This window comes from Erythrolamprus reginae, chromosome 3, assembly GCF_031021105.1.
Source record: "Erythrolamprus reginae isolate rEryReg1 chromosome 3, rEryReg1.hap1, whole genome shotgun sequence".
Lineage (NCBI taxonomy): Eukaryota > Metazoa > Chordata > Lepidosauria > Squamata > Dipsadidae > Erythrolamprus > Erythrolamprus reginae.
Genome location: NC_091952.1, coordinates 76,821,119 through 76,847,944, shown reverse-complemented (window position 1 = coordinate 76,847,944; position 26,826 = coordinate 76,821,119). Strand labels below are relative to the sequence as shown.

The 26,826-nt window shown below is 38.7% G+C and overlaps 3 protein-coding genes across 3 annotated transcripts in view; 1 reads left to right on the top strand and 2 right to left on the bottom strand.

Annotated features, from left to right (window-relative positions):
• LOC139164148 (protein zyg-11 homolog B) overlaps window positions 1-18,676 on the bottom strand; it is a 36,205-nt gene extending 17,529 nt beyond the window's left edge. The window contains exons 1-4 of the mRNA XM_070745878.1: window positions 18,460-18,676; window positions 10,173-10,338; window positions 7,580-8,334; window positions 1,418-1,558 (exon numbers count right to left, since the gene is read on the bottom strand). Coding sequence (XP_070601979.1) covers window positions 1,418-1,558; window positions 7,580-8,334; window positions 10,173-10,338; window positions 18,460-18,462 — 1,065 coding nt within the window. The 5' untranslated portion in view covers window positions 18,463-18,676. The remainder of the gene's footprint in view (window positions 1-1,417; window positions 1,559-7,579; window positions 8,335-10,172; window positions 10,339-18,459) is intronic.
• SCP2 (sterol carrier protein 2) overlaps window positions 1-26,826 on the bottom strand; it is a 281,976-nt gene that overhangs the window by 109,848 nt on the left and 145,302 nt on the right. The window lies entirely within an intron of this gene.
• On the top strand, window positions 21,707-25,057 carry COA7 (cytochrome c oxidase assembly factor 7). Its single transcript, XM_070748966.1, has 3 exons — window positions 21,707-21,951; window positions 23,882-24,022; window positions 24,211-25,057. Exons 1-3 carry the CDS (start codon window positions 21,846-21,848, stop codon window positions 24,621-24,623), a joined length of 660 nt encoding a protein of 219 aa, XP_070605067.1. The 5' UTR covers window positions 21,707-21,845; the 3' UTR covers window positions 24,624-25,057.

Here is a 26,826-nt window from a genome sequence, read left to right as displayed (position 1 = left end):
TTATGACTATAGGCAACATGTATTTATGATTAGAGGCAACATGCATTAAGAAGCCTGGCCTTTTGCTCTCCTTCACTTGTTTCCTTCCATTTTATTATTGAATAAAATGTGCAGAAAAAAGGACCTAGATCTCTAGCCTGGGGCAACGTACAGTGGAACCTCGACATACGAGCAGCTCTACTTACGAGCTACTCGAGATAAGAGCTGGGAGGGGAGCGACATTTTTGTTCGCCTCCCGAGCTCACATTCGGGATACAAGCGCCAAGGAGCTGTCTCCTGAAGCCGAACGCTAACTTCCGCGTTCGGCTTCAGGAGACAGCTCCTTGGCGCTCGTATCCCGCGTGTTTTAAAAGGTTGCAGCCGGCCTGGGGGGCTCGGGGGGGGTGCTGGCAAGCCCCCCAGGCCAGCTGCAACCTTTTAAAACACGCGCGCAGCTTCGCAGCTGTCTCCTGAAGCCGGAACGCTAACTTCCGCGTTCGGCTTCAGGAGACAGCTGCAAAGCGGCACGCGTGTTTTAAAACGTGGCAGCCGGCCTGGGGGGCTCGGGGGGAAGCCCCCTAGCCCCCCAGGCCGGCTGCCACGTTTTAAAACACGCGCGCCGCTTCGCAGCTGTCTCTGAACGCTAACTTCCGCGTTCGGCGGCAGCGGGTTTTTTTGTTGTTGCACGGATTAATTGACTTTACATTGTTTCCTATGGGAAACAATGTTTCGTCATACGAGCGTTCCGACTTACGAGCCTCCTTCCGGAACCAATTAGTCTCGTAAGTCGGGGTTCTACTGTACAAAATACAACTTTGAATAGTGTCACAAAAATTTGTGCAAAAAAACAAATGCTGCTTATACTGCTATTTATTTTATGATATAAATATTATTGACTCTGTCAGCTTTCTTGATTTTTCTTTTAGCAATTAAACTAAAGCATTGGAGGAGAGCTTAAAAGACTGAGCAGCTCACTCCTATTTTTTGAAGGGAAAGCTCTTTCTCCCACATTTTCCTTTCATGCCTGTAGGAAAATGCTCACTTCTTCCCTTGCTACTTTGCTGGTGCTATTGCACCAACCCGTAATGACAGGCCCTAATTCTATTCATCGTTTTGGCCACTTCACAACATGGAAAGCTAATCAGTTTAATTGGACATCATTTCATTTGATAATTACTGAACAAATAAGATTCCTACTCCACATATACAGATATGCGCTCTGCAGTGTTTTGTAGATGCGGACAATTCCTCCTGCTTCTGCTATGCTAAATTTAGCATACGTTATGTAAACATGACATGTTGTTAAAACGCTTCTCTTTTCTATCATCGCTCCACATCTGCCAGTGCACACATATTCCATGATCTCTGCTTTCTTAAAGTCCATCACATTTTTTTGAGTCCATTAGAGAGATGTCTCATAAGTTTAAATAAGTTTTACCTTCAGAATTTCTGGTTTGGTATTTTCCATAAAGTGCGTAAGGCTAAACAGATGAAACAGTGCCTCCCTCACAAAAAATGCCCGCTCACTGTAACGCCGCAGAGCTTCTGAAATCTGAGTTTCATTTGCTTCTCCAGAAACCTTCAAAAAATATAGAACATACGACGTATCAGTTTGCAATTAGGGAGAAAAAAATACAGGAAAACAGAAATATTTTCAAGTGATCTACAGTGTTCCCTCGATTTTCGCGGGGGATGCGTTCCGAGACTGCCCGCGAAAGTCGAATTTCCGTGAAGTAGAGATGTGGAGGTAAATACACTATTTTTGGCTATGAACAGTATCACAAGCCCTCCCTTAACACTTTAAACCCCTAAAGTGCAATTTCCCATTCCCTTAACAACCATTTATATCATTACTCACCATGTTTATTTATTAAAGTTTATTAAAAAAAATATTTATCAAAGTCGGATGAAAGTTTGGCAATGACATATGACATCATCGGGCAGGAAATACCATGGTATAGGGAAAAAACCCACAAAGTATTTTTAAATTAATATTTTTGAAAAACTGTGGTATAGACTTTTCGCGAAGTTCGAACCCGCGAAAATCGAGGGAACACTGTATTTTTATTTTACTGTGAGAGAAAAGGCTGGAAGTTATGTAGCCTGCTGAAAAATTATACACACTTTACCTTTTCTGAATTATTCTTATCTATATGCTAAACTTCCACAAAGCTGACAGAATTTTCCCCAAATATATTAGGTTTTATCCAGTACTGTTCATAAATAATTGAACTTTAAACTACAGTATTTTCAACTGTAATCAATTTTTTTCAAGCAATATTCAAGTGTTTATACTACTATTTTTGTTTATTTTCTCTTTTTCCTTCCTTCCTTTATTTATTTATTTCCATGCCAGTTTCATCCTTATCACATTTAATGAGGCACATCGATGACCCTATCTATAAACCGGACAAAGGGTGTATCAGCAAGTCTGCTTTCCAACATGCTGCAAATTCTAAACCATAGACAATTCTGGCATGCAGAATTGTTACCAATGCAGATGCAAAGCAACAGATTCGCTGAATATCCCAAAATAATTAGTACTTTTGTATCAGATCAAACATCCTCAAAGATAACCTGTTTCAGAGTTTTAAAAGTTCCTTAACTGGTGCTTCAGTTCTATAATAAATTGCTTTTCTAAGAAGTAGTCTGTACATATTTCAGTAAATAAATATACATTTGTGTATATGTCTATCTTTATATATACATATAGAAACAGATCTACATACAATTACAGCAATGTATGTACATCAAAAGTCTTACTTAGGTCAGTGGAGTTTACTTCTGAACAGATGTGCAGAGTTGGCCCACTTGCTACATTTAGGGATGATTTTATGACCTGGTTCAGACATTACATTTGTCTGCAATTGGCTTAGCATGTGTGAATTCAGCAATTGTGATTTGCAAACCAGATGTAATATAGATTGTTGCACTAACCTAGCCCACACATGTATTGTTTAGAAAGAACTGTGAAAGTGCTGAAACACAAGTATAAATTATTTTAAACTATTTTTTTAAAGATTCAACAACATCAGGACTGCCATTACCGCATAAGCAATTTATAGTAAATAGGTAACTGCTTTCTCTCCAGATTGAAACTTAAATATAGTAAACAAGTGCCAACCTTTTTCTTCTTAGTTAATTGTATTTGATTAATGATTGTCCCAAACGTTTTAAATAAGCTTACCGTACTTTGCTCTCCTTTAATAAATAAAAACTGCAACTGAAACATAAGCTTCCCGACCTACAAGGAGGAACTCCTTGATGTAAATCTGTAGCAATAGCGATAAACATTTCTAGGGCGCTAGAACAGGTAGCGGCCCCGGCCCTCTGGAATCAACTCCCCCCGGAGATTAGAACTGCTCCCACCCTCCTTGTCTTCCGTAAACTACTTAAGACCCATCTATACCACCAGGCATGGGGGATTTGAGAAACCTTTCCCCCAGGCTTATTATAATTTATGTTTGGTATGTATGTGCTGTTTGGTTTTTTAAATTGATAGGGTTTTTAGTTTTTTCTTAATATTAGATTTGTGCCTGTACAATATTGTTTTATCGCTTGTTGTGAGCCGCCCCGAGTCTTTGGAGAGGGGCGGCATACAAATCTAATAAATTATTATTATTATTATTATTATTATTATTATTATTATTATTATTATTATTATTTTCAAAACAATTAAATATGAGCCGGCAGTGTGCTGCAGCTGGCAAAAAAGCCAACGCAATTCTAGGCTGCACAAACAGAGGGATAGAATTAAGATCACATGAAGTTTTAATACCACTTTATGATGCCTTGGAAAGGCCACACATGGAGTGCTGTATCCAATTTTGGTTGCCACAATGTAAAAAAGACTCCAAAAATAGTGCAGAGAAGAGCAACAAAGATGATTAGGGGAGTAGAGGCCAAAACATAGGATGAATGGTTGCAGGACCTGGGTGTGTCTAGTCTTATGAAAAGGACTAGGGGTGACATGATAGGGGTGATCTGATATCTCAGGGTTTGCCACAAAGAAGAGAGAGTCAAAAGCACTTGAGATTAGAACAAGAAGCAATGGGTGGAAACTACGGTAAACAAGAAGAGAAGCAACTAAGGAGAAATTTCCAGACAGTTAGGACAATTAAGAGAAATAGTATTTAGACTTATATACTGCTTCATAGTGTTTTTTAGAGCCCTGTCTAAGTGGTTTACAAAATCAGCACATTGCCCACAACAATCTGGGTCCTCATTTTACCCATCTCGGAAGGATGGAAGGCTGATTCAACCTTGAGCTGGTGGTGAGATTTGAACTGCTGAACTACAGTTAGCAGTTAGCCAAAGAAGCCTGCAGTGCTGCACTCTAACCACTGTGCCACCCCAGCATTAATCCATAGATCAACTTGCATCCAGATGTTGTAAATACTCCAACACTGAAAGTTTTTAAGAAGATGTAGGAGCATTTGCCAACAACAAACTAACCACACAAAAAGTGAAGTAAACTTATTGTCACTCTTGCAATATTAGGGATTTAAAAGCAAAGTGTATTATTATATACTGTACACCGAAGGAAAAAGCAAGTAACAGATGGAGGAATAGGGGCAGGGGGGAGATAAACATGGTTTTTGGATCACCCACTCACAAGCTGTGATATATAAGGATGCCCATGAGACATTATCTCTGGAGCCACTCCATTTTTCTGAATCCTCCCTAAAACACCTATATAATGTTTATCTCTAAACAGTAGATATTCCACACTACAATAAAGTTTTACAATCAGAATTCTTAAAAATGAAAATTCCTACAATCCTATTTTTCCAATTATTTCATAGCAATTTTTAAAAACAATACTAAGGACTGTTATTTTTTAAAAAATCTTCCTTTTAATGCCCCCCATACACAAAAAAATTACCTGCACTTTTAAACCATTTTTTGTGGAATCTAATAGACATGAAGTAATGTTTTCTGAAAATTAATTTGATTTTTAAATTCAAAGTAGTTTTTGTTTCTTAAAATCTAGATCCTTTGTCTTTTCTAGACTGGTACCGGTATTCAATATGGATTTAATGCTAACTTTCATTTTCTTCTTAAATTAACTTATCACACTAAATTATTGGTTTCACAGTTCCCCATCCTTTAAGGATCCTACGATTGCTGGTTCCTCTTCCTTTTTCCTTGCTTTTCTTTCATTATAAGCTATCCAAAAAGCTCATTGGGAACATATAGCTATTAAAAATTATCTTAGTGTTATAGGTGGGACACATGTTGTAGGTAGGTAGGTAGATGGATGGATGCATGTTGGATGGATAGATATATAGATGGATGGATGGATGGATAGACAGACAGACAGATAGATAAGGAAATGCTGTAAAGATCACTGGTTGAATCAGGGTCTCATTCAAACAAACCTTTCTTATACACATGCATTATTATGTACTTGTTCTGACCCAACTTCCCAAATATGATAAACCCTCTGAAGTTGACTCAAAGATTCCTTTATTAGGGGCACCAGCAGTCCCAGCAAAAAGTTTCTCTCTCACTGCACGCTAGCAAGGTCAGCTGACCAGGAGATGAATAGTTGCCTGCTACATCTATTCATCTCTACACCCTGCATTTTATCCCCAGAGCTACGGTGGAGCGTCACTAGCAGCGCTGGCTCTTCCTTCCCAAGGATCGGCCCACAGATTTCCACTGCTCTCCTCTCCTCTGCCTTCTGCGCATCCACATGTCAGGCACTAGACCCAGCTGTTCTTCCTCATCAGCCACCTCCCAACCTTCCTTGTTCACTCTCTATCTGAGGGCTGACATACGGCCCAGGCTCTGCCTCTGTCTCTCACTCTCTCTCTGCAAACACCATTCCCTCTTTCCTCTCTGAGCTCTTAGGTTGCCTTGATGCTGGCCCTGATTCCCACATACTCTTTCTCTAATTCGCTTGCTAGAGGGACCGGAGGCCGACAGGCCACAACAGTATTTATATACACATGATTTGTTGTCAGGTACAGAAGTTTGGTCATGAGAGCACACATGACCATAATAAAAATTCATAGAAAATTGGAAAATTCATTTTTAGTACGGTCATATTTGCAAATATTTGCTAACTGAAACAGCCACAACAGTGGTTGTACATCCCTAAAAATATAGAATTTGTCATTTAATGAAGGATGTTTAATTCTACTAAGAAATAACTTTCTCTTCCTGATATTAACTATTGGATTCAAGAATGTGAATCTGTTATCGATTCTGAAAAGCCCTTATGCTCAAAAAGTGAGAAGTGGAAGCAATACATTCCATATGAATTAGATTTAATATTTATTTATTTATTTGATTTTATTTATTTATTTGATTTTTATGCCGCCCTTCTCCTTAGACTCAGGGCGGCTTACAACATGTTAGCAATAGCACTTTTTAACAGAGCTAGGATATTGCCCCCACAATCCGGGTCCTCATTTTATCCACCTCGGAAGGATGGAAGGCTGAGTCAACCTTGAGCCGGTGATGAGATTTGAACCGCTGACCTTCAAATCTACAAGTCAGCTTCAGTGGCCTGCAGTACAGCACTCTACCTGCTGCGCCACCCCGGCTAATAAGAATGGGTATTACACGCATCACCTTTTTTACTTGTTTCTAGTCTTTTTTTTGCTATATTTACTTTATTTGAATCGTTACAATATATGTAATGGATCACTGGTCAGCCACTATTGAATTTTCTTCTGCCAATGTTGTAGTTGTACTTGTTCGATTTCGCTATTGTAAAAAAAAATGCACCTCATATAATTATTGGTTTGGAGGGGAATATTATTAGAGTTAAGAGTTGCCATTATCTTTGTAAACCCGCATGTCAGTGATGGACTCCTAAGGGTACGGTCAGGTACGCAGAAGTGGTAGAAAAATTTTGAATTTTTTTCTTTTTCCCCTTCTACTCTCTGGGTATGTTTTTTCTATTGCAGTAAATGAGGTTGAATGTGTATAATTTTAGAAGAGCTGTGCTTGAGTGAATGTGTGTGTGTACATACACATACAATTTATATAGTAGATAATGTATATTTTTATGTACCTGTGTGCAATATGTATATACACATGTGGAATATATACATAGAATTAAACAGTATATTTTGGATGTTCAGTAATAGAAAATAGATAGGGAAATTGTATCTCTCTGAGGTGAGGAGAGGCCAGGCCCCCTAACCTAAACCCTTGACACGAGTGATGTCACGTTGTCCACCTTTAAGCCAGTCACATGATCTTTAAGCCACCCCCCCATCTCATGATCATCAAGCCACTCCCACCTGGTCACATGGCTGGCAAGCCACACCTACAAAATAGGTCACGCCCATGGTAGTAAAACTTTTTGTAGCCCTTCACTGCTGCATGTCCCCTCTTACCCCAAACCAGGGGTAGGCAAAGTTGGCTCTTCTATGACATGTGGACTTCAACTCCCAGACTTCCAGACCTAGCATGATTGGCTCAGGAATTCTGGGAGTTGAAGTCCACAAGTCATAGAAGAGCCAACTTTGCCTACCCCTGCCCCAAACCATCAGAGTTGGCTCATTCATCAGTAACCAAGGTTTGACTGCTTTCATTAAATATTTCAGATCTGCAATAACAACTGTAACAAACAGGTGCCTACCTTCAAATTCCCTTCTCCCGTAAGAAATAATGAATAGCCAGCATCGGTAGCGAGAAGCCCAACAAACTGCATTAGGGGCCGCTGTTTTACAAATGTTTCCACAGCTTCATCAGTGACATGCTTCCTCCCCGAGATGTCCAAAGATACCAGATTAGGCAAGATGTCTTTCTGTTCTAACAAACGAAGTGCAATATCAGACGTGAACTGCTTATCGTCTGAAATATCAAGGTGGTTCAGGAATTTTAACTCTCGTATTACATCCAAAATCTGAGTGGTTGTCATTTTCAAGCATTTCAGGTGGTGCATGGTAAGCGATTTGAGGCGATCCTTACAGGCGAGGACAGCGGTTATGTCGGTGACTGAAGTGTTGGAGATATCCAGGCTTTCTAGCCTTGGAAGCGAAGCCACGTCAGCCAGGTCTTCGTTGTAAAAGAGAACGTTGGTGATGCTCAAAGCACGAAGGCCGGTCAGTTGACTGAAGCACCTTTCGTAAGGATCTTCCAGCGAGAGAGTTAGTGAGTTCAGCACAAGGCATTGAAGGTTTTGCTGAATCCATTTATTGCTGCCAAGTCCGCTGATGATATCTGTGATTGTGATGTCGGCGTTCACACCAGTAGCGTCAAGCTCCACCAGCTTGTGGTGGCAGAATGCTTTCCAAAAAGCTACCGCGGAAATTTTAGCTTTACGGATGCAGGCTCTTTTCAAGCGCATCTGATTGCCTCGAAAAATCCCCACTGTTGCATCATTAAGAAGTCCTAAAGGGAAGGAAGAGTACAGGGCAGATCACATACACGGTTTTAAAACTGAAAAACAAGCCAGGTCTCACAACAAGAGGTGGGATTCACATAATTTCCCCGCTGGTTCACCCAGCGCATGCACATTCACTTCAGTCGTGTGCACACTGTCTGTGCGTGCGCATGGCCTTCTGTGTATGCACTTTGCTCACGCACACGGCTTGATTGCATGCACACAGTGTGAAAACATGGCTAAATGGGACGGCATAGCGCCAGGGCTGTGGAAAGGCCCACCCCACCTGCAGGTCGCTACTATCGGTTCAGTCGCTAGCAGTCTGAACCGGCTGAATACCGCCTCTGATCAGGGAATTTCCACTTCAGGCTCAGATTTCAAGGAGAAAGCAAATTCGAAAAGGAGAAAATAGGAATCAATTGAACTCAAACATCCTCTTTCTCCTTCTCATCATCAGCTCTGTTTTGGGGGAGGGGGGGTGTCTGCTTTAAGTTGATTTTAACCAACTGATTTAATTGCACATCTATAATACCATCTTATTTTTTCCTCTTCTGGCTGTATTTACTGTATTGCTTCTATTCTCCAATTGCACAAAAACTACCATGCCTCTAATACAATTACAGTGGTCCCTTGACTTTTGCGGGGAATACGTTCCAAGACTGCCCGCGAAAGTCAAATTTCCACAAAGTAGAGACCCTCCCTTCCTTCCTTCCTTCCCCCCCTTCCCTCCTCCATTTCTGGTTTTACTTACCCCCAGAACCCGCAGGGGCAAAGGGGCGGCAAGCTGGGGGCTTTGCTGTCGGTGTCTCCCATGGCGGCAGCAACAGCAGTGGTGCTCAGGGTCAGGGCAGGGGAAGGGGAAGCTCAAGCTTTGGATCCAGGCCAGGACTCGAAGCCGGGATTCCAGGCCGGTCAGCTGGGAGATCTGACGCTACCACTAAGGGAGAAGAGGTGGTGGCGGCGTGCGACAGTAAAGCTCGGCTTTAAGCGGAGCGTACCAACGCTCTGAGAATTAAAGGGGAAGGATCGGGAGGTTGGGGCGGAAGCGGAGCTTTTATTTAAAGAAGCAGGATGGCTGGGGTGGGGGTGGGGTATTCTTTTATTAATATTTTTTGAAAACCCGTGGTATAGCCTTTCCGTGAAAGTCGGACCCGCGAAAGTCAAGGGACCACCGTAAATGCTGTATGGTAGTTTAGAATGGTGAATGGAAGAGAATCTTCTGATTCTGGTCTATTTGCTTGGTGCAAAATAACATTTAATTCTTAGCGCCAGCAGGAAGGGCTGCTTGTCACTGATGCTCCCAATGTGCTCCTGGCAGTGGCTGTGGGTGCACATGCAGCTGGCGCATGTGGGTGCATGAGTTGGCATGAGATTTGGCTTCTTGTACATGTGCAGAAGCTAAATCTCGCACGAGGACGCTCATGAATGTGAAGTTTTGCCGATTTTCAGCGATTTCTTTCATTCCGCGCATGCGCGAGAGCAAAAAACTGCCAAAATCAGCAAAATCCTGCGCACACAAGCATCCTCGCATGAGATTTGCCTTCCTGCTCATGCACAGAAGCTGAATCCTGCACCTACGCACATGCCCGCCTGCCAGTAAGCTGGAGCTGCGTGCTCAGGTCCATTTTCCCAACCGCAACTGCACATCTGACTGTACCACCTGAAGCCCAATACTGCTTAGCGCCATCAATTTTGCATCACTTCAGCTAAGAATATCCAGGCCAAATCAAATGGGAGTTCATAATCAAATGCAGGGAAATTCAAGCCCTGGTTTAAATAGCTAAGTATGGCTCACTTTCTGCTTGAATGGAGTCCCCAATTACCAGATCTGGATGGTTTATTTTACCGTGGAATGCCATTGTCCGCAGCAATCGGTCAGCCACTTCTTGTGGGAATATTCCAGGCTCTTGCAAACATAATGTCCCATCGTGCCTTTCTGTACAAAACTTCTCAAGGTCAGAGGTTAGGTAGTTTAAGCAGATGTCAAGCAGAGAGTATGGTGAAGCCTCCTCCTGCAGAAAGAAGTCCAATGTCTAACATTTGACATTCAAAAAGGCAGCATTTATTACTGTTTAACTGACAAGGGAGCAGCGAGAACGGCACTTGCAATTCTCAACACCACTAAAAAATAAAACTTATGAGGGTAGAAAATTGGTACCAGAGGCTGTTTTGTGCCAGTGGTGAAAATCTGTATTGTAATAGGTATCTCATTGCATAAGTATGTGGCTGTCTGAAATCATGTAATTATAAATCATTGATTTAACAGTAATTTATTTTCAAATTATAGACCTAAAAGGGAAGAGAGCAAGAAAGGATTTTTCTGACTACAAACATGGTATCACTTATTCTGATCTCTTTGTTGCAGGGTCAAACAAGTATTCAAAATTGATGAAGTATCTACTGGTTTACTTTTCATTTCAGATCTCAAAGTACAGTGGTAGCTCGACATACGAGTTTAATTCGTTCCAGACCCGAGCTCGTAAGTCGATCAACTCGCATCTCGAACGAATGCCTTTAGACTTTGTTTTTCGCGCCAAGATAACTGGAAGCAAGGAGATTCATGCGCCACTTAGCGGAAGCTCGGCTCGTATCCCGAATTTGAGCTTGGGTGTCGAACAGAAATTTCGCTCACGTCGCGGCTCGTAACTTGGAATACACGCATGTGGAGCAGCTCATATCTAGAGGTACCTCTGTACTATATTTTTTGGAGCATAAGACACCGGAATATAAGACATACCTTAGTTTTGGGGAAGGAAAATGGTGGGGAGGGATATACCTACCAGGTATTAATCTGGCTAGCGTCCTTAATCTGGTCAGCTTCAGCACATTATTTTATCTCCTGGTTAGGGCTGAAAAACCCTTTTTTGGAGGGAGTAATAATGAAAACAAGCCTGCACAGATGTAGGACTGGAAGAAAATTCTTTGGAGGGAGTAGTGATGAAAAAATTCTGCAAGCCGGGAAGATCGTGAGCCCCTTTGTTAGGGCTGGGGGGAAAAGCTACAAAAAAGCTACAGTCGGGATATAAGGCAAACCCAAATTGTCAGCCTCTTTTAGGAGGGAAAAAGGTGCATCTTATATTCCAAAAATCTGGTATACGTACATATGGAACAAGAGGGGAAGTTAGACTTAGCACAACACTGATGAGCTTGAGTGTTTACTGTACACAGATCCTATTTTATAAAGGACTACTTTCTGTTTGAAGACTGTCTATTCCAAATACACTTTTAAAAAGAGAAGCTCAGAGAATTAACCTACAGATATTCACCACTATTGCAAACAATGACCTGCTGATTTAAGAAATACTGACATTATGTAATTACTGTCTTGCTTCACTCATGATACTAAACCAGGTGTCCCCAAACTTGGCAACTTTAAGACTTGTGGACTTGTGGAAATCCACAAATCTTAAAGTTGCCAAGTTTGAAGACTTCTATACTAAACTTTGATGTTGTACATCGTGATATGTTAAATAAACCACACTCCACACTCAATGGCTAGATGCATGCAACCCTGCTAAGATAAAACTCTTCCAACTCTGTTATTTTCGTATTCTGTTAAAAACAAGCATATCAGATTATGGCTTAATGTAGAAATGTGAAACAGCCATTATTTCCTTTGTCAGGTTTCTCCTTTCTATTTAAATTAAGTAATTCTCTCAAAATTGCATCTCCACATATGGATTATTGGTATCCGTATTTGATGATACTATGGCCTATTCTCCTTTTTGAAATACGTTACATCATTCAAATCCAGTTTTGTCCCCCAACAATTGTAGTTTCTCTCTATTAGGTAATTTATTTCCTATATCATCACCCACCATTCACAAACAGATTCATGTAGTATTATACAGACACAAAAATACTTTGATATCAGGAGGGAGAAGAGCTCATAAAATTTCATTTTTTTTCCAAATAAGTAAGATAACTTATGACTAATTAGTGTAGGTATTACTGTATCATATAAAAAAATAGAGAATCAACAAATGAATAAAAAATGTCTAGCTAATTTTAAGAACTCTGGCCATTACTTAAGAGTGGAACCGAAAATGATGTTTAAGCATACAAAGTAATGCAAATATACCCTTTTCTTATTAAGCAAAATCCTGAATCATCAAGCGTAATAATGTTCAACAAAACTGGCTGAACAGCATTACGACTCTTGTTTTTAAGGTGGATTTAGCAGATCATTTTTCAAATCTGTATTTATTGTATTACACAGTAGGAAGTTGATTTTAGTGTCAGATTGTGGAGTTGGGCAAAAGTTCTATAATTTTATTCCTCATGCTGAAGAAACATGTTAGAATGGACATAGAAGACACAGAAAAATAATTGTTTTGGGGTTATCCTTGTCTCTTTTGCACTAGTTCATGTTGTTATGGTAACATATTGTGAAAGTGTACAGTTCATAATTTATAATAACCAAGTACAGTGGTACCTCGAGATACGAGTTTAATTCGTTCCGGACCTGGGCTCTTAAGTCGAGCAGCTCTTATCTCGAACGACTTTTCCCCATAGGAATTAATGTAAATAATTTTAATTGGTTCCAGCCCTCAAAAAACTCACAAAGTTAGTCTAAATTATGCAGAAAGACATGTTTTTAATGAAGAAATGTACATGTACATATAAATGAATAATGAAGTTTCTTTCACTTAACTTGTAAACTTTCTTAAACTTTTAAATTTACATATGTTCAACTTCTCTGCCACCCAATCCTGTAGGACAGAGGTCCCCAACCCTTTTTGCACCAGGGACCGGCTTTAAGCGATCAAGAGAGGAATGGGTGAATGAATGGACGGAGGGTGGGAAGGAAGGAAGGAAAGAGGGAAGGGACAGGAACAGAGGAAGGAAGCAAGGAAACTTATGAAAGGGGAGAGTAAGAGAGGAATGAGTGAAGGGAGGGAGGGAGGGAAGAAGGTGGGAAGGAGAAAGAAAAGAAGAAATAGAGGAAGGGAAGGTAAAAGAGAGAAAGAAAAAGAGCAAGAAAGAAAGCTGCAAGCACCCCCCCGAGCCCCCCCAGGCCGGCTGCAACCTTTTAAAACACGCGCGCCGCTTCGCAGCTGTCTCCTGAAGCCGAACGCGGAAGTTAGCGTTTGGCTTCAGGAGACAGCTCCTTGGCGCTTGTATCTCGAATTTGGGCTTGTAAGTATAACAAAAATATCTCTCCCCTCCCAGCTCTTATCTCGAGTTGCTCTTAAGTAGAGCAGCTCTTATGTCGGGGTTCCACTGTATTCATGAACTAAAACACAGTTAATACTTATTCAAAATTTCCAGGTATTTCCCCTTTGTTTTCTTCCTATATCCACATACAAGTCTGTCATTTTCAATAATTTAGCTTTCAGTAGCTCATAGGGTGACACAAATATTGTGACTCATACCCAATGCAGATAAAAGAAAGCAAGCTGTACACCCCCACAGTTAAATTTAAAAATAACTATACCAAATATTTTTTAACTAAAAAATTGAATTCCAAGCCAATGAACCAGCGTAGTACTGTATTTCTCTTTTATTTCAGCTTGAAATTTTATATAAGATTTTGCCTCATTTATCTGCCTCATGCAAATCGTATCTTAAAATTCAGATGAACTAAAATTAAATGCATTCAGGATTTGCAAAAAGCATATTTAAAGAACTGCAGTTCATTTTCCCAATTATAGATAACTGAATTTGACGTATCTAAATCTCAAGACTTGAGACTAATAATTCTTCCAGAAAATAATATTAAGCAGAAACTACAGAATGAAATATGGAAAAGGGAAAGATTTATTATTTATTATTATTTATTACTTAGATTTGTATGCCGCCCCTCTCCGAAGACTCGGGGCGGCTCACAACACGTGGAAACAAATCATAAATAATCTGATAAATTTAAAATTTAAAGATTTAAAAAGACCCCATATACTAACATAAGATGCAGTTCTTATTACCATCCTGCTAATTGTCCAGTAATGGCTTACTTTGAATTATCAGCTTTATTGCTACTATCATTGTGAAGCCCACAAATGGCATTAAAACAGCTTGCAATCTGGAGACTGTACATATAGACCAAACAGCTATGCAGCAGTAACGTATGTGTTGGTTGAATCCCCACTATTAATATTTTTCCTAGATAAAATATAAATAAAGCCAACAAGTGGATTAAAAGTTATTGTCAGAATGAATCAAGAGAAAAAAGTTTCACTTCCTTAACAATGTTTTACTCGTAACACTTACTCATTATTTACTCATAAGAGTGTTTTCTACTTCAAAAATCCAACAAAAACTAGGTCATTAATAATTGTCTGTGTGAAAAGGTATTCTTGGCCCATTTCTAACATATAGCTTGGAAATGAACTAGGAATATTCCTTTTTCAGAAAATTTAAATGGGAACACCATATATTTAGTGCTTGTCCTGTAGTAGAATTTAAAGTAGAAAATGTAAAGCACAGAACAAATTTACATTGCTATAATACAATAAAGAGACCTTATTGGTTTAAGTGGACACTAAAAAACGTGTTCCCTCCCGCTGGCATCTACCAGATATGCTGGAATTACACTCAGCGTTGTTCTTCTACCTAACTGAATAGAACCAGGCAGGAAAAGTTGTCTTGGAATGATAAATGTACTTTTATAAAAGTTCTGAGAACAAATCTTTGGAAATGTTCAATGTGAAGTGTAAGCCTCACTATTTGCTATGCAATATTAATGGACAGCAACTAATCATATATTTTTATAGGCAGAGCACATAAAAGGTGAGCAAGAGAAAATGTTCTTCTTTTCTCAAAACCAGGACCAGTTTATTAATTAATACTCATTGCCTGAGACTTAGAACAAACAAAAATGGATCGATAATTAGGTTATTGACACAACTGATGGCTACTAACTTGTCTTAAAATGGGATTTGATTCGTTCATGGAGAACAAGTTGATCAAGTACTATTAATCTTAAAGCCTGTGTTACTCCTACATTGGTGGCAACATGCCTCCAAATCTAGTTGTAAGAGATATATCCAATGGGAGAGATGTGTGTCTCCATCTTCCATTGTTACCTGATTGGCCACTGCACCAAAAGTTAGAATAAAATGGGTATATATTGGGCTGATATCTATACATAAACCCAAATGGTTGTTTTTATGTATTCATTTCTCTATTTCAACCCTTTCTTTCACTACGCTTTCTATTCCTTTCAGAATCTCCAATACATACTGTATTAGATAATAAATTGCATGGATTTTCTCTTAACCCTATCTGAAGTCTTTTGTATTATTTTATCTACTAAGTGCTTTGCCGTCAGACTCTTGAATAAGTTTTGTGTTTTTCTAGAAACTGCTCAGATATCTCTTCTTCCTGCCTTCTGTTAATTTGCTAAGATTTTAACTTAAGCATTAATTACTCATATGTATTTTTAATCTTTCTTTCCTATGTCTGTTTTTAAGATTGTAACCCTATTTATTACATATTGCAGAATGCATTTTTAAGTATTTCAGGAGGCAATTATATACAATCTTTTAAGGTTATAAACCTCAGCAGATAATCAATATATTTGTCTTACAACACAATGAATACTGTCTCTTTTTTTAGATAAGGTTATTCCAGAATCAATTTGGTATTTATTGGTCATGTGAATAAAATCACGTGTACTCCATAATGCCATGATACTGCAGCTTTTTTTAAACACTAAAAACCACACTGGAAGAACTGTTCTACAGGTAAACTTACACCAGAAAATTCATCCATCTTTGATATTAAGACATGTGTGCTGAACATTCTTGTTTTCTCACACTAAAATAACATTCTAATTTCTATTGTTCATTGCTGTTTTCTGGCAGATGTGAAAAAGCTTACAAGACTTTCTTAAAGTAAATGCAGGCATTTTGCTGTATTTTATGAATGCTCAGCTTGTAATGCTCAAAACCTAACTCAAACTACCAGTCACATCAAACAGCAGATATATAATGGGTGGATGAGCCTGAAAAATCATCATAACTTGGCCAAACACAACCATAAAGAAGGACAGCATTCTGATAAGTTTAGGAATAACAGAAAAAAGAGATATCTCATCAAATATATTTTTCCTTATTCCTTATATTTAATAAAATTGAAAATTATATAGTAGGTAGGTTATACTACATGCAACTTATATAAGTTTCACATGAAGGGTTTTCCTACAGTTGCAAACCTTGGATTTTCTATACTTTGCCTTTCCATCTATTCTTCGGCTCTGTCCATCTCTCTCATATACACATAAGTAATGCTGGCAATTATTTTCTTACTCCATGGGGGATTCCTATTATCTAAAACTATACTGTGTCAATTTCTGCCACAAAAAGTGCCTACCCTACCTAAGTGACTGTTATAAACCATATAGAATACTATTGCCTTCCGTCCCCTGCCCTAATGTTTCTCTTTTACTAATATCATGTACTGTATATAATGTACTGCTCAAAAAAATAAAGGGAACACTTAAATAACACAATATGACTCCAAGTAAATCAAACTTCTGTGAAATCAAACTACCCACTTAGGAAGCAACACTGATTGACAATCATTTTCACATGTGCACATTCAACTTTGTACAGAACAAAGTATTAAATGAGAATATTTCATTCATTCAGATCTAGGATGTGTTCTTTGAGTGTTCCCTTTATTTTTTTGAACAGTATACTGTATTATTATATCTCTGTATACCGTCAATACATACTTGACAAAACAAACAAATAAATAAACAACCTGTTCTCATAGTTACCATAAAAAAACAGATGTCTCTTCCCTTGAATTTCAACGCAAGACTATATGAGAAATTCCTATTCCAATTCCCATTAGCATTTGTAAACAGAATTATGTAGTAATGGAAGGGAGCTGTCTGCTGGTCCCAAACACATCAACAGAGCTCAAGGATAGAGTCCCCTGACTGAGCAGGAGATCAGATGCATCTTACCTAGAGCCATGGTAGCTGGGCTGCAAAAATCCAAACTACCACTAGATGACATAGAGGGGATGTGCTTGCCGCCTTTTCAGTATCCATCCAAAATTTTGGGATATATACGAAACTAGACTTACAATCCTAGGTTTAGAAAGCTTAGAACTAAGTCGCCTTAAACACGATCTAAGCATAGCCCATAAAATCATATGCCACAATGTCCTTCCTGTCAATGACTACATCAGCTTCAACCACAACAACACACGAGCACACAATAGATACAAACTTAATGTAAACTGCTCCAAACTCGACTACAGGAAATATGACTTTAGTAACCAAGTAGTTGATGCATGGAACTCACTACCAGACTCTGTAGTATCATCTCCTAACCCCCAAAACTTTACCCTTAAGACTATCCACTGTTGACCTCTCCCTATTCCTAAGAGGTCAGTAAGGGGCGTGCATGAGTGCACCAATGTTTCTTTTTATTTTTTTTACTAGTATCATGTATATAAATACTGTATTATTATATCTTTACATACCTCCAATATGTGCTTGACAAATATGTATGTATGTATGTATGTAGAATGTATACTTTGCCATAATTTATTTATTTATTTTATTTATTTATTTTGTCCAATACACAATAATACACAATGATGGTTATTGAGGATATAGTAGAGAAGATATAGGAGATATATGAGAGACTAATAATGGAATCCAATAATAATAATAATAATAATAATAATAATAATAATAATAATGGAATCTAATAGTTGCTGCACATTCCAATCCCTTCTAAAAGCCACAATGAGAGATTTTCTACCCCTAATTCTCATCCCACCAGAATGATTTAACGGGCATCGGGCGGGGGAGGGGGTTGAGGTACCACGACACCCCACTACTCCCCCCCTCCCATTTGTTTACCCTATTTGGCCGAGCAAAGCTTAGCAAAATCCCTTCCCCCAAAACCCAGAGACATCTTCGCCCGTTTGCTTGGAGACCAAGAAGGCAAGATCCGCATCTAGTGACAGATCGGAAGGGACAAAATAGGAAGCAGGGAGGCCAGATTCCAAAATTCCGAAAGTAAAAAAAAGGGGTACTTCTCTCCGGGGCTTTTCCATTTGTCTCCCCCCCCCCCCCGCAATCCTCCCACATGTGGCTCTTCCGACGCTTTCTCTCTGCGTCCCTTTCAGGCAGCCGCTGTAATCCCCCCCCCCCCATTCCACCCACTCACCATTTCTGCGCCAGAGACCCCTCGGCCGCGTCCTCCTCGCCTCCTGTTTATGCTATTACGGGGCGGGCCCCGACCACCGTGGAAAAGCGAGCCGGGGCCCCCCCAGCTTAGCTGTCACCCTCGACCTGGAAGTGAATTTGCTTCAGCCGAGCCGGCATTAAATCCACACACGCAGGCACACACACACACGCATATACACAAAAGCTCCCGGGGAACTAGCTGCTGCTTGGCCTTAAAGGAGACGCGCTAGGCAAAGCTGGAGGGGAACTATCTATCTATCTATCTATCTATCTATCTATCTATCTATCTATCTATCTATCTATCTACCTACCAACATACCTATCATCTATCTATCCTGCTCAAAAAAATAAAGGGAACACTTAAAACAACACAATATCACTCCAAAGTAAATCAAACGTCTGTGAAATCAAACTACTGTATCTACTTAGGAAGCAACACTGATTTGACAATCGATTTCACATGCTGTAGTGCAAGTTCAACTTTATACAGAACAAAGTATTCAATGAAAATATTGCATTCATTCAGATCTTGGAAGTGTTATTTGAGTGTTTCCTTTATTTTTTTGAGCAGTATAATCTATCTATCTATCTATCTTTATTTATTTATTTATTCATTTATTTTTATTAATTTGTTTATTTATTTTCCAAAACCTTCAGAGCCACCACAAAAGTGCTCCGAAGTAAGTTCACCCCAAATTCCTTGGGCTTTTAGTCTCTCAAGTTGGAGAGTGTAAAAAAAATTGCAGACGTAATGATTGACAGTTGCCCTCTTGTATAGTTCAAGGCTGGGAACTTATGATGTCATTCGTGGAGAAGAGCATCCAGGCATTTGTGCAGATTGATTCTTGACAAATGTATCCTTTTCTTTTATGTACACTAAGAGCATATGACCAGAGACAAATTCCTTGTGTGTCTAGTAAGTAGATAGTTTGGACAATAGTTTGGACAATAAATTCTATTCTATTCTATTCGCCTTCCTTGCTACTTGCTTGACCCCAGTAGGAGAATCCCAAATCGAAAATGTAGCCTGAATCACACCCTCCATTTATTTGTGCACATCATGTTTCTAGCTCACTTGTTTGTTTGTTTTCATCAAACAAGTAGCTTGTGAATGCATTTGGAAACACAGAATACTTACGTTGCAGCAAACATGAAAATGTAGCTACGGTCAGGGGCATGGTTAAACTTAAAAGATTTTAAAAAACCACCATAGAATCCTGGAAGCATTTCCATGTAATAAAAATATTGGTGTCTCCTTGATCTTTTGGGGAGAAATATCATGCAGACAAGTTAGCGTAGGGTTTCCTTCCTAAGCAGGGAGTTGGATCAGAAGACCTCCAAGGTTCCTTCCAATTCTGTTGTTGTTGTTGTTGTTGTTGTTGTTGTTATATTACTATCACTAAGCAGAGCCACTTGTAAATTTAAAGATCAAAACGTTCTTCCATCAAACTCTGCCCCTAGTAAATTCACAGGAAAATCTAAGTAATTTTCTAGCAATATTTAATAATTTATTGATCAACTTTGTATAGTAATCGCCTATCTCATCAAAAGCAATTTTGGGCACGGCACAACCAACATTATGGCTTGTCCTTGCTTTCTGTTATTTAGCCTTATAATCCATATGGATGGCCCATGGAAGTATTTATTAACCATGATTAACTTCAGAGGATAGTCAAAAGCAAGTAGGTGCTGCCACCTGATGGTTTCTTTAGATTTACTTCAAGTAAAGGAATCAAAAGGTAGGCATCAATGCATAATAATTAAGCTGGTTACAGGATTTCTTATTTTTAATGGAAGCATTATAGCCTGCAATTGCATGCCACAGTCTATGACACGCATGCTTCATCTTGAAATACCTGCATAAAATTATGTTTTGAAATAGTTGGAAAGAAATAATATAAAAGGGTTTAGGGCAGTGTTTCCCAACCTTGGCAACTTGAAGATATTTGGACTTCAACTCCCAGAATTCCCCAGCCAGCAAATGCTGGCTGGGGAATTCTGGGAGTTGAAGTCCAAATTTCTTCAAGTTGCCAAAGTTGGGAAACACTGGTTTAGGGCTCAGATATAACAGGATAACTCCAAAATCAGAACAGTATTAAGACTGTAAAAGGTGAAAATTGAAACTAAGGTTGCCGAGAAAAAGGAAATCAAGGAGGGGGAGATTTTAGGACATCCTTGTGGCCTGAGTCTTTTGATTGGTAGTCTAAGGAGTTCAAAATTAGAACCTATTTTAACAGATATGTATACAGAATGAAACTTACATGAATACAATTACTAGGTAATCTTTTCATACATACCCAAAATTATCTCACAGGTATTGCTAAGAGTAATATTTTACTGATTGCAACAAATACATAACCCATATATAAACTGGAGTAGATGATGACAAGTGAAGCCAAATTCCTATTGTAAAAAGAACAAGAATGGAAGTCACAATATCCACCGTTCAAAAAAATTAAGGAAACACTCAACTAACACTTCCTAGATCTGAATGAATGAAATACTGTATTCTCATTGAATACTTTGTTCTGTACAAAGCTGGATGTGCCGACAACAAAATGAAATTGATTGTCAGTGTTGCTTCCTAAGTGGACAGTTTGATTGTACAGGAGTTTGATTTACTTGGAATTATATTCTGTTGTTTAAGTGTTCCCTTTATTTTTTTGAGCAGTATACTAATATGAATTGGAAATGTTTCTGTCCCACTAGGAGAGAAAAAAACCCTCTAAATTTCACCCCTTTTGTTTGAGATTCAGATCATACTATATCTATATTTAAACCTCCAGAGTATTACTGTTCTATTGTCCTAAAGGCAGACCACCGCGAATATTTTTAAATATTTATATACAATAATTTTCAAAGCTTTCTGATAATCATAAGCAACAATGCAAACGTTTTTAAATTGTGTGCTTTATTCCCATTTTCCTGGGCGAAGAAAGCCAGTAACCACTGAATAATTTACTTCTGAGAAAAGACAGCGTTGTTAACACGACTTATTCCTCAGGAATTTGCCGCTGACAAGCAGCAGCAGCACTTTGCAGTGTTCCTGGCAAAATCCTTATTAAAAACTTAATCTTAAAACAAGTTGAGTTCCGGATATAATGGTTTTTGGAATAACCGCATTACCACTTCCGGAGTAATTTTTCTACTTCCGACTTCCCTCCAACTTGGTCCCTTCCCGTAAAATTATGTGCCGGAAGTTGCTCTCCAGATTGCGTCCGTCCCCGATTGTCTTCCGGGTGGCCAGAAAGGACGCTGAGAATCCAAGGACGCTTTCACTTACAGTATATTCTCCGCTTATCCGCGCGAACCACGCAGGCTGGGGGTAGTTTTCGTTCTCGTTTATCTTTCTGTCCTGAAAAACAAATGTCCGGGCTAGTCAATTTCGAAGATGAAGAGGAAGTGAAAGTTTACTTGGAAAATCTGGGAATAGAATATAGTTTTCAGTGCTACAAGGAGCACGATCCTGAGGGTAAGGTCCCTAGCAGCGTTAGAAATGAATGATCGCGAAGACTGCAGGGTAATTTATATCTCCACCGGATTATGCTTTTCATTCTGCAAAGATTATTTAAATGCTCTTAAAATCGATTCACTTAAGACTGTGGAGTTACAGGCTATTAAAGAGGAAAAGTTTCTCCTTTTTTCTGCATTTCTGGGAATGGAGTAAATTTGCATCCACTCCATTTACCTAACGTGCAGGAGATCTGTCAGAGTATATACAGGTGAAACTCAAAAAATTAGGATATCGTGCAAAAGTTCATTTATTCCAGTAATGCAACTTAAAAGGTGAAACTTAATAGAGGAGAGAGATTCAATTATATGCAAGGTAAGATAGTTCAAGCCGTGATTTGTCATAATCCCACAGTCATTGAACCAGGTTTTGGTGCTTTGGGCAGTGTAGGCAGGTGCCAAGTCCTGCTGGAAAATGAAGTCAGCATCCCCATAAAGCTGGTCTGCGGAAGAAAGCATGAAGTGCTCCAAAATATCCCGGTAGATGGCTGCGTTGACTCTGGACTTAATGAAGCACAGTGGAGCAACACCAGCAGATGACATGGCTCCCCATAATCAACACAGACTGTGGAAACTTCACACTAGACTTTAAGCATCTTGCGGTGTGTGCCTCTCCATTCTTCCTCCATGCTCTGGCTCCTTGGTTTCCAATCAGTTGCAAAAGTTTCCACAATTTGTGTTGATTTGGGGAGCCATGTCATCTGCTGGTGTTGGGTTGTACCATTGAAAAATGTTTCTAGAAGGAAGACAGATTCATGCTAATTCACATGCTTTAAGTATTTTTATAAGCATTAGTTTATGTACCCATCTCCAGGCATAACTATATTTTCTTTAGTATGGAGTGGGTAACAAAATAAACCACATGGGCATAATTACACAAAAAGAAGTTCAAATTAGTATTTAGAATAAAATAGAATAGAATTTTTTTATTGGCCAAGTGTGATTGGACACACAAAGGAATTTGTCTTGGTGCATATGCTCTCAGCGTACATAAAAGAAAAAGATTCATTTGTCAAGAATCATGTGGTACAACACTTAATGATTGTCATAGGGGTCAAATAAGCAATGAAGAAACAATATTAATAAAAATCTTAGGATACAAGCAACAAGTTACAGTCATACAGTCCTAAGTGGGAGGAAAAGGATGATAGGAATGATGAGAAAAACTAGTAGAATAGAAGTGCAGATTTAGTAAAAAGTCTGACAGTGTTGAGGGAATTATTTGTTTAGTAGAGTGATGGCGTTCAGGGAAAAACTCTTCTTGTGTCTAGTTGTCTCGGTGTGCAATGCCCTGTAGCGATGTTTTGAGGGTAGGAGTTGAAACAGTTTGTATCCAGGATGCGAGGGGTCAGTAAATATTTTCCCTGCCCTCTTTTTGACTCGTGCAGTATACAGGTCCTCAGTGGAAGGCAGGTTGGCAGCAATTGTTTTTTCTGTAGTTCTGAACTCAAATGTATAGGTTTATAATTATATACCTTCCTTTGGAATTATGGGCTTGTTCTAAAAGTGCTGCAGAAATAAACCATGGAATAGGGAAATATGATATAATGGAAGTTTTGATCATGTTCTGATAGGCATTACAGATGGACAAAATCTGAGGCTATTAATGAAAAATACACTTAGCCATGCTAAAATAACATTTTTATTTATTCACCTATTTTCTATACTGTCCAATTGACTTAGCTTTTGAAATTTCATGTATTGCATAACTATTCAAATTAATCTCCAGTGCAGAATTCAATTACAGTATATTATTCTTTGGGCCATTTTAGCAGGATAAATCGACTATTGTCCTTATTGAATATAATACTATCAAAAAAGAAAAAGAGAGGGAACAAACTTGCAAACAGAAATATAATACAGTCATAATTTATTTCTTTGAAAAATTGCAGGTTGCCATCGTTTAGCTGATTATTTAGCTGGAATAAAAGTCGACTTTGATGGAGCTGCAAAAGTTCTAAAGGAGAACTGTGAAAATAATCTGCACAGTGAGAGCTGCTACAAACTTGGAAATTACTATTTGACTGGAAAAGGTGATAACATGTTTCTTTTTATGTTCCTGAGATTATGTCGAAAAGAAAAGACTAATAAAGCTGTTCAAGAAATATGTATTATTTGAGCAGGCTTATGCGTACTCACTGTATTTTATAAACCATGATTGATGGCTTACTGTGCTGTATGATTATAATGCCATTCAATAACTGGTGCTTTTTCCTTACAGGTGGGCTTCCAAGAGATGTGAAAACTGCTTACCAGTGTTTTTTGAAATCTTGTGAAAAGGGTGGGAATAAATCCATCAATGCTTGTCACAGTGCTGGATTACTGCTACAAGATGGACAAGTAAACGGAGATGAGAAGCTTAATGTTTCTTTCGCGAGGGACTATTATAGTAAAGCTTGTGACAAAGATTTTGCTCCCAGCTGTTTCAACCTAAGTACTATTTATCTTCAAGGAGCTCCTGGGATATCAAAAGACATGAATAAAGCATTGCAGTATTCTCTAAAAGCATGTGACTTAGGACACATGTGGGCATGTGCCAATGCTAGCCGAATGTACAAATTGGGGGATGGAGTTGAAAAGAATGATGAAAAGGCGGTAACCTTAAAGAAAAAAGCAGAAACCTTATACAAATAACAGAAGACAGCTGTAAAACACTTTAACATTGGAGAGTAAGCCTAAACAAATCTAGTTTGTAAAAGTATACTTGTTAAATAGGGCAGGTATTTATCATATTTTTCGGAGTATAAGGCACACCAAGATTTCAAAGAAGTAAACAAGCAAAAAGGTTTTTGCCCTCTCCAGCCCCCAGGAGCACTCTGCAGGCTTCCCAAACCCTCTGTGAATCCCATTTTTGCAAAAAAAATTGGGCCTGTATTTGGCAAAAACGCAGGGTAGGGTTTCCAGAGGCCAAAAATGGCTGTGTTTGGTGTATAAGATACACCAACAGTTCCATCCTCTTATTCCAAAAAGTACGATAATCTCTAGATTTATTTTCTTGAATGTTCATACCTTGTAAATGAAATTTTGTATAATTTATTACATAAGACAATAAAATAATGGGTATATTATTTTTTATTCTTTCCAACTTAGTGAAACTTTAGAAATAAATTTGTAAAGCTCTAGGGCAGTGGTGTCAAACTCATGTCGTCATGGCAGTATGACATATCAGGACTTTTCCCCCCTTTGCTAAATTGAGCTAAACACAAGCCAGCATGTGACACATCCAGCCTGCGAGCCACGAATTTGACATCCCTGCTTAAGGTCTCTGTTTATTACTAAATCAGAACAGAATCAAGAATTTCCAAAAGCCATGCTCACCACACTTCTTATCTGATCTGTTGTAAAAGATATGAGAATATGAAAATGATATACAGTACATGCCAATATGGTGAACTAGTTCTTAAATGCATTTTGAAATTACATATAGACAATGAATCTTTCAGGTCTTAGTTGTGATGGAGAAATATATGCATGGCAATACTGTAGAACAGCTCTGTTGTGTAGCAAAGCCCTTTATTCAATTTCAGACAACACCAAAACACTCTTTAAAATATATCTTGGAATCTGACAAGTCATGAGTAATCCTTGGTTCCACTGTATATGTTTGTATACACATTTCTGAAAAACAGCATAGAACAGAAATCTTAATTGCAGAATCACTGAAATAGAAGAGATAAGTAATTAAAGTCCTCTTGAAATCCTTCTAATGATCTTTGTAGGAGAAAATGTTTGTCTGATGTGCAAGCTTGACTATTGCAACATACTGTACTCTATACAGAACTGCCCTTGAAGACCACACAAAAGCTTTAATTAGTCCAGAAAGCAGTGGTAGTGATGGACATGACTAAGTATTACATAACTCTTCTTATGTGAGCTACGCTAGCTGCCAGTTTGGTTTTGATTGTGATCAAGGTACTGGCCATTACTTATAAAGCCCTGCATGGCATATTTCTGGTTATCTCCTGTATCATCTGCCCAGCCTCTCCAATCCAGCAGTGTTAGCAGGCTTCAGATTCTTTTGATTAATGTGATCTGGAGGAAGGGAGGGAGGAAGGAAGGGAGGAAGGGAATTGGGAAGGAAGGGAGGAAGAAAGCTTTATAAAAAGAAAGGATGCTATACTATGCACACTTGCAAAACGTAATGTTGCATGCACCTGTTAGACCATTAGAACTTTAAAAAATATTAAATTAGTTTCTAATCAATGTTTTCAGGCAAGTATCCAAAAATTCACATTAATTTAAAAGAAAGAAGACTTATCCACACAAAACTGGAGATGCACACAGGAAATATTTTATAGTGGAACACAATCAGCATTATAAGCTCAAAAAAAAGAGGAAGAAATAGCAAAATCTGTAAAGAAGGGGGATAAAACCTTCTTCAGATATATTAGTGATAGGAAGAAGAAAAACTGCAGCATCACAAAGCTTAGTACCGGGAATAATACATGCATTGATGGGAATAAGGAGATCGCTGACCATTTCAATAGCTACTTCTGTTCAGTTTTCTCAAAAGACACCTTACAAAATAATACTATAGAGGGATATAGCATTGCTTCCAGCTGTACGGATTCAGCTCCAGTGATCTTAGAAGCCGATGTCTTAGAAGAACTTGAAAGATTAAAGATAAATAAGGCAATGGGTCCAGATGGCATCCACCCCAGAGTTCTTAAAGAACTCAGATCTGTCATTGCTACCCCCCTGATTGATTTGTTTAACCAATCCCTGTTAACAGGAGATGTCCCTGAGGATTGGAGAATGGCCAGTGTTGTGCCTATCCACAAGAAGGGCAGTAGAGAAGAAGCTGGTAACTACAGGCCAGTTAGCTTGACATCAGTTG

Bases quoted from the DNA above. Each gene is read 5' to 3' on its own strand.
- COA7 (XM_070748966.1), top strand. From the start codon at position 21,846: ATGTCCGGGCTAGTCAATTTCGAAGATGAAGAGGAAGTGAAAGTTTAC. The intron at 21,952-23,881 runs GTAAGGTCCCTA...GAAAAATTGCAG, and splicing joins CAAGGAGCACGATCCTGAGG to GTTGCCATCGTTTAGCTGAT. The intron at 24,023-24,210 runs GTGATAACATGT...TTTTCCTTACAG, and splicing joins TTACTATTTGACTGGAAAAG to GTGGGCTTCCAAGAGATGTG.